The sequence below is a fragment of the Micrasema longulum genome, unplaced genomic scaffold (genome assembly GCF_059751315.1).
Source record: "Micrasema longulum isolate JH-2025_06_02 unplaced genomic scaffold, ASM5975131v1 h1tg000284l, whole genome shotgun sequence".
Taxonomy (NCBI): Eukaryota; Metazoa; Arthropoda; class Insecta; order Trichoptera; family Brachycentridae; genus Micrasema; species Micrasema longulum.
Window position 1 is genome coordinate 898577 of NW_028277488.1, and position 14774 is coordinate 913350.

Genomic DNA, 14774 nt, shown 5'->3' on the forward strand with positions numbered 1-14774 from the left:
TTTTATCGACAAACATGTTAGATAAAGAAAATACTACAATTTATTTAAGGATAAAAAAAAATTGTAAGTTTTTTTAGTGTATGTTTTAAAAATAGAAACCAACTCATCGCAAAATGGGTTTTTAAATCAGCTACAACTTAAAGTTCTATAAAAACTCATTTTAAATATATATTTCTTTTTTAGTAAGTGATTATCCTGTTATATTCTGGTCACGTAAGTTGGAGGGAAGGAGTGCAATGGAGACCCGTCATAATACCCCTGTTTATGTTGATCAAGGGAGTAACTTTATGGAGTTCCTTACGCTTAACGCCTTTCCCTAGAGCTAAATATTATGTAAACCCAACTCCGATTCTATACCATAGAGTTAGGTGAAGTCAAAATACTTGTACTCAGAGGCGTGGGCAAGCCAAGACGTCTCAGTATCTTGTTAAAAAACTAGGACATGGTGTTTTTCATTCTAATAATACTTCACAGCTAACCTCACCAAATCCTTGATCTGGCACTTAAAGTGTCAGACTTTAAAGTGCTTTCTACACACCCGAAACCGTCTTAAAGACCGGGTGTCTTACTATCGGTTTCACAAATGCAAAAAAGCAATGTTTTTTAATCAATAAACTAGTTCCTTTTTAATTGTCAATTTAATATAGCGTGATTTTAGTTTAATTTAATTATATTACTATCACTGCACCTTTCACTGTGAGTTTAGCAAATTATATGGAGGGCCTTTGTCGGATATTGTAATTTATCCTAATGACCATAAAGCAAACACAAATGGTCGCAAAAATTGTATTTCACTTTTTTAAATAAAAATAAATACTTGCGCTCCTATGATTAACTCAAATATTTCATTTTGAGGGCCACTATTAGGAAATGGGATCAAGTTGGGGGGAATGAGATTCGAACCACGGACCTGTAATCCGTGAGTCCGAGATACTAGCCGCAGGACCACAACCCGATTACATATTCTATTTACTTGTTTCGCAATAGTCGATGTCCATTATGATAATTTTATAAATTCGATAACATCAGTAGCTCAATCACAAATAACTATCGACGTGCTAATAAGCGACGTGATAACAATTTCTCACCATGGTTGTTTATCGTATTCTCGATCACAATGCAACATTCGTGAACACCTAATATTAAATGCAAAAATATTTACATTTTGCGACGTATAATCCTGCTGCGCAATCACATATTTGAATTTTACCGGTGTAAATATGGAAAATATACCAAAACTACTATTTTCGTTTATTTATTTATTATTTAACATGCTATTTATTGCATTTAGCCGGCGGCGGCGGTTGGCAAGCCAAATGTCAAAAAAAGCAATTGCCATGGTAATTGAAATTTAATTTTCACTTTTTTGTATTAGATACTCCTTTTTTTTTGCAAATGATATTGTAATATCTTTTATAGTAAATGCCGATTTTTCGCCAATGAACTGTATTTATTTACAAAAAAAACAAATAACAAATCGACACGAGCGTTGACTTGGAGATTACACACGCGTTGACTAATGACTGCGATAACTTAAGCATGTTCATTTTTGTTCATTGTGATCACTCAAATGCTTAGCATGTTTTAAGCACGTCGATAGTTATTTGCGATTGAGCTACGGATTATATTATTTTAAAATTACTTAACACGTTCGGTGCATGGACACGACTCCCGTGTCCATGCAAAAATTGTAGCCCCGCGTCGGTCACGGGGGCCGTGTCATGTTGGCGCTTTCAGGGTTTCCAAATTCCCAACCAAATATTCTACGGCATGTTCACAATTGCTGTTTTTTTAATCTTAGCACTGCGAAAAATCTGTCAGTGTTAGTTAGTACCTACTTGTCACAGTTCGGACGTTTCGGGACATTTCGTTGAATCTCTCACGGAAAGGCATGTTCACTCTGGTGTACTCGGAATACGTTCATCCAATGACTTATTTTATATTAACATATTACAACAGAGATGAAGAACATTTAAGAGAGGGTAATATAGAATTCTAGGCATCTACAGGGGTTATGACCCGTCAATGGCTAGTTTAAGTGGCCACTTTACACACTGAGTATCATTCACCATTTTGCCTATATTTTTTCCTGCAAAAACATTTTTTTTAAGATGTGCCACTATTATTTTCGGGGTGTGATAGGTACAACACATATGACGAAATATAAATAGAAAAAGAGAATAATAAAACAAACTGCCTATCTAAACTAGCATGCTAGTTAGCAGACGCGTTCAAACATGCTTATGAGCATTTCCCCATCCACCCTTCCTCAGGTAGCACGCTCAAAAATCAACCGTCGACGGCCGATTTGTCAGCATGCTTATTTAAGCATGCTCGATACTAGCAATTTTTTCAACACACCTGCTACTATGTGGCAATTGCTCAATAAAAGTACGCTTTCGCGCTCTATTGTAGCATGTCTATCTGTACCTTTATGCTTGTTTCCAAGTATGACAGTGAATGAATACAGTGTTAGTTGAGGGACCACAGCCATACCCCCGGATTCCGCTTCCAAAGGAAGAACGTTATAATTCAAACAAAACAAACAAACACTTCATCAAACCCCTTCACAATTTCCACAAATTAGCATAGCACGCCACTGCTTGTATCGTACTGGAAAACAGAATGCGGAGGCTGATGACGTAATAAAGGTCTGAGGTGTAGCAAGTGATATTAAAATGCCATTTGAAGTGACAAAATGATACCGTTGTCTCCATTTATGGTATTATTATATTACATAAAGTGTAACAAGTCTTCACCCAGGGAAAATAAATTCTAGGGTTGAATTTTAATTAGGGAAGACAAGAAAGGTACATTGATAATAAGGGTTGATATAATATCATTGATAATGCAAGGTCAAACGCATGGATGTATCAAAATAGAAAGGGGCAAAGTTTTAAATTTAATAGAATTTTGACCATTTCTATTCCATTTGACTGATTTTGGGAAAATACCGAACAATAAATAATACATAAAATTCATGTAGAATATAAAATAACGGAAAAAAAATGTAAAAAGAGTCTCTATACATTTTCCATAATAATTATTAAAATTAAAAGTAACGGAATTCGGACGACGTTTAATGTTTATTAAAAAAATAAATAAAGAAAAAAAAAACACACAAACATTATTATGATTAATTGAACAATACTAAATTTGTCATATTTTAAGAACAAATTCGATAAAAATGTTAAAAAATAACAAAACGTAAAACAATAATAAACACATAACATGGAATTAAAATATCTAATGATTTAAATATTAATGTAAAAACGAGAGATAACGCATTAAGAAATGAGAAAATAACAACGCAAGCTAACTTTTATGCTAAAAAGAACCTTCTTAAACCAATCGACTTATTAATGTTACCCACAAGGGTAGTAGATTTCATCTACACGGTATGTAAATGTGAATAACACATTTAAACAAAGTAATATAAACGTCAAATAAAACGTGTGAGCTGTTAATTTGTTTTTATAAACTTGGCTCTCAAAAAAAACAAAAAATTGTTTAACCCATCAGATAAGCTTTCTTTAAATAGGTACATGGTTATAAAATCTGACTCCTTACCAAATCATGCCCTTGTTTAGAAAGTTCGTTCGTATTACAATGAACTATTTCACTTAAATGCTACCAAAATCGTATTTCGCTTATGTTTCCGCCTCCTACAAAGAATACTCTATTAATCAAAGTATTATTAATTTGTAGAACCCGCTTTACACATATCATCTAAATCCATCCGGCATGGTAAAATCAGTGTGGATACATTTTGTATTTATTTAAAATTTTAGCGGTTACTCTCAGGAAATTATCCATGGCTTTATCAAGCTGAATTTCTCCATGGTATGCTTGGTTACAACTGTTTAAAAAACCAGAAGGAATGTGTCTTTAATTACGCATTTCTTTCGATTGTTGCGCAAAATTGTTGACAACCCTAAAACTGTTTGGAGCATTAGCTTTTATGATCCAGATAATTACCTTAGACAGCGTCAAAGTACACTGTTTCACATTCCAAAATACAGGACAAACCTGCCAATGCTTATGCCTGTAGGAAGAGCTATCTCTATGTTGAACAATATTACTTTCGACATTGATATTTTTCACGTCTCTGAGGGAGTTTTTCATTGCAAGATTCTCTTTCCATTTTTACATAATATTATTTTTAAGATATTATGTATACCTACGAGTTATTTTTATATAATTCAAATTTTACTGACTTTTAACTATCATTATTTCTATATGCATGAATTAAGATACCCTATTTTGTACTCTTTATTCCTTCAAATCTTTTATATGTTGATGTTTGTGAAGTTAAAGAGCCCAAACCTTTATTTGTGCGGGTGAGGTTAAAAAAGTTGAAATTAAATTTATTTATCTATATAATCACTTTGTAAAGTGCCTTCGAGGTAACATATTACGTAAATAGCGCTATATAAGTTATCGATAATAGGAAAAATAATAACAATGACAGGTCATAAGCCCTGTAGATGCCTAGACTTCTATATTACCTTCTCTAAAATGTTCTTCATCTCTGTTGTAATATGTTAATAATATAGCACTGTGTGGACAACAATTAACTTAAATAAAATAAATAAATAAACAGCTCCCCGGGGAGTTAAATCCAGTACTTGTCCACAAAAATTTGGACAACCTCAAAATACTGTTAATTAATTTTTACATTTGAAAACCTTGAATTATCTACTTGTTTTCCTTTATCTATCTATATATTTATCTCTTGAATTTACAGAGCTCGCTATTATTTGAGCAAATAGAAACAGAACCCCCTAGCTTAAATAAACCAGGCGAACGATTATTTAATTTGCTAGCATTTGTCGGAGGCAGAAATAGAGTTCTCGGGGAATACCAGAAGTGATAAATCTTCCCATGGCCATTTTGCTGAAATGTCGCAACAGATGTGCTCGCCTTGCACTAAACACTAACTTAGACCAGCAAAAATGTGCTTAATGGCTGTTTGAGACTTGTATTAAAGAAAATACAACATATTATATGGAAGAAATTAGCTTTTACTGCGAAAGTGTATCGCAAAAGACATAATATGTTCCGCGGCAAAATAAACCTGATCATCACATTTTTTTGCGACTAAATTGAAAAAAAAACGAGATTCGCACTACGTCTAGCAAAATAACTTTATTATATTTTTAAAAATAAATGAAACTCCACCTAAATTTAAATAAAAGTTATATATAAACAAGAAATCATAAATAACAATAGAAAGTAGTAGCACATTATTTTACATGTTATTAACCCTCCAAGTGGTCAAACTGCTAGTATTTGAGGAGAGAATTTTCAAAAACTTCATAACATTTAACATAGACAGGTAAACTAGAACTGGACCCGCCATAGCAAATTCGTACATAGAGGAGGTCATTTGTCTATTATAGGATCTTACTTTCCCTAGCTTAAGTCTTATAGTTTGGGAGATAGGTTAATTTTTATACTTTGAGGAGATTTTTCCAAAATTTGACCTTCAATCATTCAGAATTATGTTTAAAAATAACTTTGAAGAAAAATCTCATTACTGTATTTTTAATATGATCTAGTATTCGCGGTAAGTGGAAAAGTAAATTGTATTTATTTTAATCTCGTAATGATGATGAAACTACAGTTTACATCACCTAGAAGAACCAGTAAAAATGAATGATGAATGTTAATGAAAGCAATTTATTTTGTATCATTTTATTAAATCATGCATAAAAACTATCAATAAAACTAGTGGCCTTTTCAAAATAGATATAATGCTACTATGGATGAAAAGTTAATTAAATTAATTTTTAAATGCTTCAAATTTTTTGTTTGAATACGTTAAACCCGACGGAAAAGTATTGCATTTATTCATACAAAAGTTAGATTGTTATTCTTCTGTAGATTATTTTAAATCATATGTACTTGAGCATATTATTATATTGCAAGCCTCGAGACAGGATGCGATATAAGGATGTTTGATTAAGTTAGATTAGCAGGATTCCGGAAACAACAGGAAGCGAAGGTTTACAATGCTAGAAGCTAGAGAGTGTATATACATAATCAGACTACAGACTACAAACAGGCAGACACTACAGTGCCACAAACTTATCTGTCGAACGGAAAAAAACAGTATCGTTGACAAAATAATCGATATAATATACTGAGGCTTTACTGACAGAATGCATTAAGTCAACGGTCTTTATATTTATTTTATTTATTTGGATAACCAACAGCTATAATTATCACATATTTATATAACAAAACAAATAACAAATAAGCCAATTACAGGTTTTCACAAGTAGCATCACAGTAAGTTAAAAAAGATTCTCGAACATAAAATGAATAGTAATTAAATGTAAATTTAAAAGAAAAGAAAAAAATACTACGAGTTATTTCGAAAGCAAACGCCGCACGTTATTAAGATTATTTTCTTAATAGTTATTTCTTAAAACTTTGGAAGGAACATTGATAGAAAGTTTGCAAAGTAGTTCAGGACAGTCAATTGAACCAGAGGCAATTTTAAGTAAATAAATTATGTCCGCTATTTCGCGACGTTTTTGCAGAGGCAGTAGGTGATGTTTTTTACATATATGAATATACTGGTCAGATTTAAACTCAAGTTTCAACCGGAAACACATGAACTTTACGAATTTTTTTTGAATATTTTCAATGCGTGATATCTGCACATTGTACATAGGATTCCATATTTGTGATGCATATTCTAAGTTGCTTCGCACTAATGTACAGTAAAGGATTTTAAGTGTCTTATATATTTCAAATATTTTTTAATATACCTAGGTGCAAGATGTTGATTAAAAATTTTATGCGTTGAACGAATAAAAAGCTTTAAAATAAAAAAATCACTTTGTTTTTGACCACTATTTTTTTTTCCACCTACCGGTTTCAAAGCAAACAAGCTTCGTCGTCAAGGTTTACGTAACTAATGAATTATTTCATATTTATTTTATCTATGTTCACTAAGTAGTACACGTGGAGCTAATAGATCAAGTCATTTTTTCCTAAAAAGGTGGTAACTTGAGATGCATATTTTCGAAACTAGACAGGAGTGGACTCAAATAAATATTGTTTATTTGGTTATTAGTTATTTTTTCTTATTATGAACCGCTTTTTTAGTTTCTAAGATTTCCAAGTTGTCTAATTTTATTATTTTATTTTCAACATGAAGTACTTTTAATTCAGTGTGAATTCAGAAAAATTGTTATTATTTAAGCACCTTAAGTGTTCTTTTACTCTAATATTAAAGTTTCTTTTAGTTTTTCCAATGAAGATTGAATCGCAATCATTACAATTTAATTGGTATATCCCAGATTTATTATATTTATGGACTTTGTCTTTGTGATTTTTTAACAATATTCCTATATTATTAGTTGTGTGGAAAACAGGTTTAATGTTAGGTGGTAGAGAATCAGATAATTGTTTTTAAAAAATGTCATTTATAAAAATAATTCTCCTCCTTTGTCAAGCTGGGTTTGCTTTATTTATTGTGGAAGTAGAACATGAATATTTGTTGTGCGTTTTTGTTTTTGATTTAATATTTTATCAATTAAGTTCTCGTTATATCCATTATTGTTAGCAATATGTGTAATTGTATCAAACTTTAAATGCTATTATCTCGAAACTAGTTTTAATGATGTAATGCATTCTTCAGTAAAGCCTCGATTTATTATACTAGTCTGTGTTTGGGTAAATGACGAATGCAGATATCTATGTGAAATCGAACCCGAATCCTGAATGAGTATTTTCGACTAAATGGCTACAAATGGTAAAAATCCTGAAAAAGGAAATCAACAAAGTCCGCCTCGCGGTGTAGTGGTTTTCGCTATCGCTTAGCATGCCCGAGGTACAGGGCGCGATTCCTGGACATTATATTTGTTTATAAGGTAGTTTTACACTACAATGTTATATCTTCAGTCTTATTTTTTTTAAAAAACAGCGAAACGGAGCGGGCCGGTGGAGGGATATTGCTGAAGTGTGATTAACATTTTTTTTGTTTTTTATTAAAGTCTTCATTCACGATCAGATAAATTAAATTTCGGCAATAGATACTTAATGCTAGAACCAAAAATAATTCAAATTTAAAATGATCAATATACCTAATGTGTCATAAGTAAAGTTATAATTGTACAAGAAAAAAATTTGGAAAATAAAAAAATACCTATTTGTACAATTTGTAAATCTAAATAAAAAATAAAAAATTATGAAAAAGTATAAAGTATTTATTCACCCACGATGATAATGCCTGCATGCTGTTGCTGATTTTCCTTTTGAATGTATTATTATTCAAGTTGAATATATCACTCGCATTGGCTCCAGTAATGTTGTAAGTTAATACAAGTTGCGAATTTTATGTATGCATGAATTTTTTTCTACATTTATATTTACGTCAATACGTAATGATTTTGTATGACGTGTACGTTTAAAGGGTACTTATATAGAAATTAATTAAACTAAATAAATAAGGGCAGCCAGTAATGCCATTTAAAAGCTTGAATAAAAATAATTAGTCAGAAATATGTAGTTTATTATCCAAGGAGTCTATCTTAAAACGTTATTTAAATAAAAATAAAATAATGACAACATAAGTGATACTGACACTAAAATAAAATGACGTATACAACAGGCTAGATCCGCATACAAAGATGAGACGTATACTAAGATGAGAAGAGTGTTGTCCAGTCATGATGTTAATCAAAATCTCCTAATGCGTATGGTGCGGTGCTACGTGTTCTCGATTATCGAAAAATTGGAAGCTTTAAAGATCTGGGTTTTAAGATAAAGAAGGATCCTAAAATTTTCATGGATAGGTAGAATTCGAAATGAAGACGTGATGAAAAGGAAAAATAAATAGTAGAAACGATTAAAATCTTAAAGTTACAGTATTCCGGACACATTTTTCAAATTCAAATAAATTTATTTCACTAAAATAACATTAAAAATAATAAAATATTTACGGCGTTATAGTATTTGCCCCTTAAACATAGTTTCACTGATGTGAAAGATGTCGATCTAGAAATGGATAATGTTCAACTGCCTGACTGCTCTTTCAATTGGCATAGCCAGAGGCAGTTTAGTTCTGGAAGCCGGGAAGTAAAACAATCCGTGCTGACGCTATCGGAGATAACCATTTAGGCAATTGTATCCCCAATAAGATTTTCAATAGCACTTTGGAAGGCAAACGACACAGAGGCAGTTCAAAATAAAGGATGCTGGACGATGTGCAAAGTAACATGAGAGCAATTGGCCTGACAAACTGGAGAAGAGCCGCAGGGTGCAGGGAGGAATGGAGACATATTCCGAAGGACTCACAACGGGGTGTAGAGCCACTGATGATGATGATAAAAGTGAGCTAGACACCCGAAGAAATAAACGATGCTACTTTTCATTATATTAGCCGATAGTGCAAGCAGAAAGGGATCCGCCAGGAGAAGAATTTCCTGGCTGAAGAACTTGCGGCAGTGTTACGCCAAGTCTTCGGTGATTTTTTTTTAAAGAGTTGTAATTAAAAAAGGTCTTCCAAAATAATTGGATATGCCCGATAGCGGACATGTGCCCAGAAAAGTAGAATAAAAAAGTATTTTTTGACAGGTTAATGTTTGTAAGTCTACAACTCTTGTGTTCTGTCGGTGGCAAAATATGGTCTTGAAACCATGTCATTCACTGCTAGAAGTGATCACAAAATTAAGTGCACTCAGCGGTCTATAGAAAAACAAATGTTGAGCGTCTCTTATATAGGTCTATAGAAAAACAAAAGAGACCGATTAATGAATGAGGATATGAGATGCCGTACAAAGGTGAATGATATTGCAGAAAGAGTGGGCAGATAAAAATGACAGTGGGTGGGTCATGTGGCGAGACGAAAAGTCGACCATACGAGAGTTAAAGGAAAGTAGGGAGACCACAGTGGAGATGGACTGACGACGTCGTTGAACTCGTGGGTCATGGATGGAGACAGAATGTCCAGGATAGAAAAACAGGGAAAAATTTGGAAGAGGCCTATATCCAGCAGTCGAGAGAAACGAGCTGATAAGTAGAATGTTTGTAAATAAAAATTTCAATGAAACAATTGAACTGTAAATACAAAAAGGATCATTAAGTTACTTTGAGTATTCATTGTACAACACTAAAGCTTACTAAAGGTGTAATTTATGGCACAAAATACGCTGTCTATCTGTCAGCTTTGGTTCGTCCTACAGATAAGCTTGTGGTACTATTCCTCTCCAAAGTGGCGCTCTTCTCAATTCCACAGTTGAGTTTGTTTATCTGTAGCTGCGCTATATTATGTGTGCGTAGTGTAGTTCGGTAAACAGGGCGGAGATTGTGTGAATCAGGGAACGGAGATTAGAATTTGGGTTCTGGTTGGAGTTGCGCTCCGGCTCATGTATTGTGTTGTGTGGAAATACGGTTCTCAGATGCGATCTATCGCGAGATCCCACACTTCGCTGTATTGAAAAATGTGAGCTGCATTAATATTATAAAATACCTCATATTCAACGTATTCCTTCTCGACTTAAGAGGAATCGGTGTCTGACTTTTTTTTATTCAAACGTAAAACCGTATTATCTCTTTTTTTAAAACAATATACAGCTTCTCCTGAAGAGTTTTAAGTGGTTTCCTCTCCACATGAGCAAATGCTGAGAAGTTTCTTATTGGCCCACTCAAGAATATTCTTCCTGATCTCAAAAAATTAGCTAAAATTTAGAGTAATTTAACTGCAGATAAATCATTTTTTCGAAATATAAATCTAGTATTTAAAAAAAAAAATATATTTTTATTTATTAGGGATGTCAACAGTAAAACATGTAACAAAAATACAACAAATAAAATATACAGAGAATAAAACCAATGACAGATATCCACGGAAATACATTAAATACCCGTACAATACATACTAGTGTGTTTGTGTGAGTGTAAGTGTAAGTGAGTGAGAGGGTGGGTGTTATATTGGAATGAGGCTGGATATGTGTGTAAATATTGCACAAGTGTCAAGTGTCGAAAATATAAATATATTTAAAATATTAAGAATTAGAGATAAAATATAATAAAATATATAGATTACACAAACATCACTCTGTCAGATTTAAAATTTACACTAAAAATGTATTATGTAACTTAGTAGACATTATAATAATAAATATGTACATCTCCCCTCCCCTCCTTATCCTCTCTTCAAGCATTTTTGTCCTTATCCCGCCCAATTTACAGTAACTTAATGTTCTTAAAATTAATATTTAAAAAATCTTTGATTATTGAGTACATGAAAATAACATTTTTACATGTATAAATTGTATGTATTTATTTGATATGTAATATATTTTCTTTACTAACTTTGTATACTATGTGGAAATCTGTTATTAGTTCTGAGTTTATACACTATATCTGTTTGTTTACTAAAAATATGTAGGTAGAACTGTTGATTTCCCAAATAAAATAAAATAAAATAAAATAAAATAAAATAAAATAAATAAATAAAATAAAATAAGATAAAATAAGACTTTATTATTTAAACTAAGTATAAGACAAAAAAATATGTTTTTTATAAGCGAGGTAAAAAATAATTCGATTTCCATATAAAAAATATTTTAAAAAGCTGTTTTTTTTTTAATACCAATCCATAAGGGTTGGTTTAATAACCGGTCGATTATAAAAAATAAAAAAAAAATTTTTTTTGACAATTCTAAGAGATTCTACTTAAATCTAATACACGTAAAGGAAATAAATCTAGTATTTCTGTAAAATAGTATTTTGTGTTTGTAGAGGGAGCGAGAAGGATTTAAATTCGATCATTTGTAATTGTTGTCAGCAAACTACACAGGAGGACGTACTAAATTATACATGTTTATTGACTTAACTAACTCCAATCAAATTAGTGGGAAACAAAACACCGACGGGCATAATATTTTTTTAATACAATCTGTAATAACACTGTCGTGGGCCTTAGTTAATAATTAATAAATAGAGATTTAATTCTACTTAATTTTGACTTTCAGGTTTGCAATTCGGGTTTATAATTAGCTGCAGGACATGTTATCTAGATTCTGTCTATAAATTAAAAACACTTCTTACTTTTTTTTGTTCAGCTTAGTGCAGTTAGATTTTAAAACGTCTGTGCGCTATGTAGCTGCAAGACGTGTTGTTACCTATCTTTTATATAATTATTAAAAATTAACCTTAATAGAAAACTAGAATCCCAACCCCCTATGCGCTCTTTAATTTGTTTTTATAGTTTTAATTTGTTTTATTTTTATAATTGCATTAAGCTTTGGAATGTCTAAAACACTCAGTGACCCGAGCTTATGACGTTGCTGGGTGGTTTAATTTTGAAGTTTCAGTGGGCATTTCCAAAATTAAAAAAAATTAAAAATCATAACGACGATAATACGCCACATAAAAATAAAAAAACAACATATTTCATAGTCGCTGGACTGGCACCTGACGCGTAAGACTGATCATCTTACTTTGATGTAACAAAAAAATGATCGAGATAAGCTGAGATTGATGAACGAATGCAGTGCCCTATGTGCCATTACGTGCGGAAAAAAAATATTTTTATTTTTATTAAAAACACAATTTAATTTTATGGCTTAGTTTCAAAGTGTATTAACAAATAAAAGGATACAAAAAAGCACTTAACTTCCTGTAGCTCAATCACAAATAACCATCGACGTGCTATCTTGAAAACATGCTAAGCAGTTGAGCGATCACAATGAGCAATAATGAATATGCTTAAGTTATCGCAGTCATAAGTCGACGCGTGTGTAATCTCTAACTCAACGATAGTATCGGTTTGTTTTTTGTTTTCCTCGTAAATAAATACAGTTTACTGGCGAAAAATCAAAAATAACTAGAAAAAATAATAAGCATTTTGCAAATGCAATATAGTAAGCAGTATCTAAAAATAATAAATAAATAAATAATAAAAATAATTTTTGAATATTTTACATATGTACACCGGTAAAAATCAAATATGTGATTGCGCAGCAAGATTATTCGTATCGAAAGGTACATATTTTGACATTTAATATTAGGTGTTTACGGGTGTTCCATTGTGATCGCGAATACGATAAACAACCATGGTGAGAAATTGTTATCACGTCCCTTATAAGCACGTCGATAGTTATTTGTGATTGAGCTACTGATGTTATCGAATTGTGTTGTGTGTTGTGTTGATTGGTTTTGGACTTACCTGTAGGTAGGGACTGGCCAGCCTTGCGCCGCGCACGCGAGGAGCACGTGCTCCCCAAGTGCGGCACGCCGCGTGCTGTGCTTCTCTACCGTCACACGCGGCTGCACGCTGCCCTTGGGCTCCGTGACGATCACATGACCTGCACGTTGAATGAACGCGTTTAGTGTACGGATGTGTCAATATCGTGTGCATGCGACAGTGGAGTTGACAAATGAGTGGACTAGAACCAACACGTAGGAATGTTCTTCAGGAGGAAATTACAATTTGATACAAACGTTTGAGTATCTCTATTGATGTTTCTTTCATAGGTCTTTTAATTTGAATTTTAAATAGTTGTTTAAAAAAAAAATATTTTTTTTAAACTTAAATATGATAAATTATAATAAAAATAATTAAATAAGTATTTATTTTTTCTTGTTTTAATTAATATTTGTTTCTTTTCTTGAATTAATTTATAAGTAAAAGATATTTCTCTTTACCATTTTTTTTACATCATTATATATTTTTATACATAAACATATACTATTTACCTAAATATTAGTTTTCAATAATAAAACATATATATTTTTTTTTATGTTATTCAAAATTGCCTTCTTAGTTTTTTTTTAACTGGTTCAAAGTATTTCTAATACCAAATTATCTATAACTGGTAATATTTTGTTATTTTATATAGTTTATATTTCTTAAGACTTTCTAAATTAATAATATTGTTTTAAATACTCTGTATTACTTATGCTTACATGTATGTATATTTAATTGTATTTGTCACTAATATGGAAAAAGCACTAAGTGCCGTTTATTTCACTAAAATTAAATAAAAATGAGGGAAGAATTTTTTTCTTCTAGAAGATGTTTCGATTTCAATTTTAAATACTTTAATTAATAAATTATATCTTTAGTATTCATATTCAGAAATTATAAAAATATGATGTAGAATATTTTGGTTACAAAAAACATGTTTTTTGTGTAGTTACAAGCACGTAAAAGACAGAGAATGATAACAATAAAAAAATGAAATAATAGTCACGTTCTTTTTACTGGATTATTTTACAACCCTGATTATAAGTCTCGTATTATCAATAAAAATAAGTTTTACAACATGAATGTCTGTCCAGTTTGTTAGATTTTTTTTTTAAAGAAAACATTGAAATAAGTTACAGTCCATTCAAATCTCTCATAAACTTTTTTTTTGTGTGTGTGACATAACGTATTAAAAAATAATAAATTGTCTGTTTACTTAGTTCACCAACAGGCAAAACATGGGTTTAGTAAACATTCGAAAAAACTGTACTAATAATAATAACTCCTTTATTCCTGTATTTCGCTTTATCCACCCTCATGTAACTCCCGTTAAATCAACCACCCTAATGGTACCTTCCATTAAATTATACACCATCATATATCATAGTACCTTTCATTAAATCATATATCCTCATGGTACCTTCGATTAAATCATTCAACCTCGTGGTACCTTCCATTAAGTCATCCATCCTCATGGTACCTTCTATTAACTCATCCATCCTAATAGTACCTTCCATCAGCTCTTCCATTTTTATGGTGCCTTTTATTAAATCACCCATATTTA

General features: G+C 31.5%; 1 protein-coding gene across 1 annotated transcript in view; it reads right to left on the reverse strand.

Annotated features, from left to right (window-relative positions):
* Window positions 1-14774, reverse strand: part of Dscam4 (Down syndrome cell adhesion molecule 4) — a 226023-nt gene that overhangs the window by 167527 nt on the left and 43722 nt on the right. The window contains exon 6 of the mRNA XM_088224468.1: window positions 13190-13328. Within this exon, the coding sequence (XP_088080594.1) occupies window positions 13190-13328 (139 nt within the window). The remainder of the gene's footprint in view (window positions 1-13189; window positions 13329-14774) is intronic.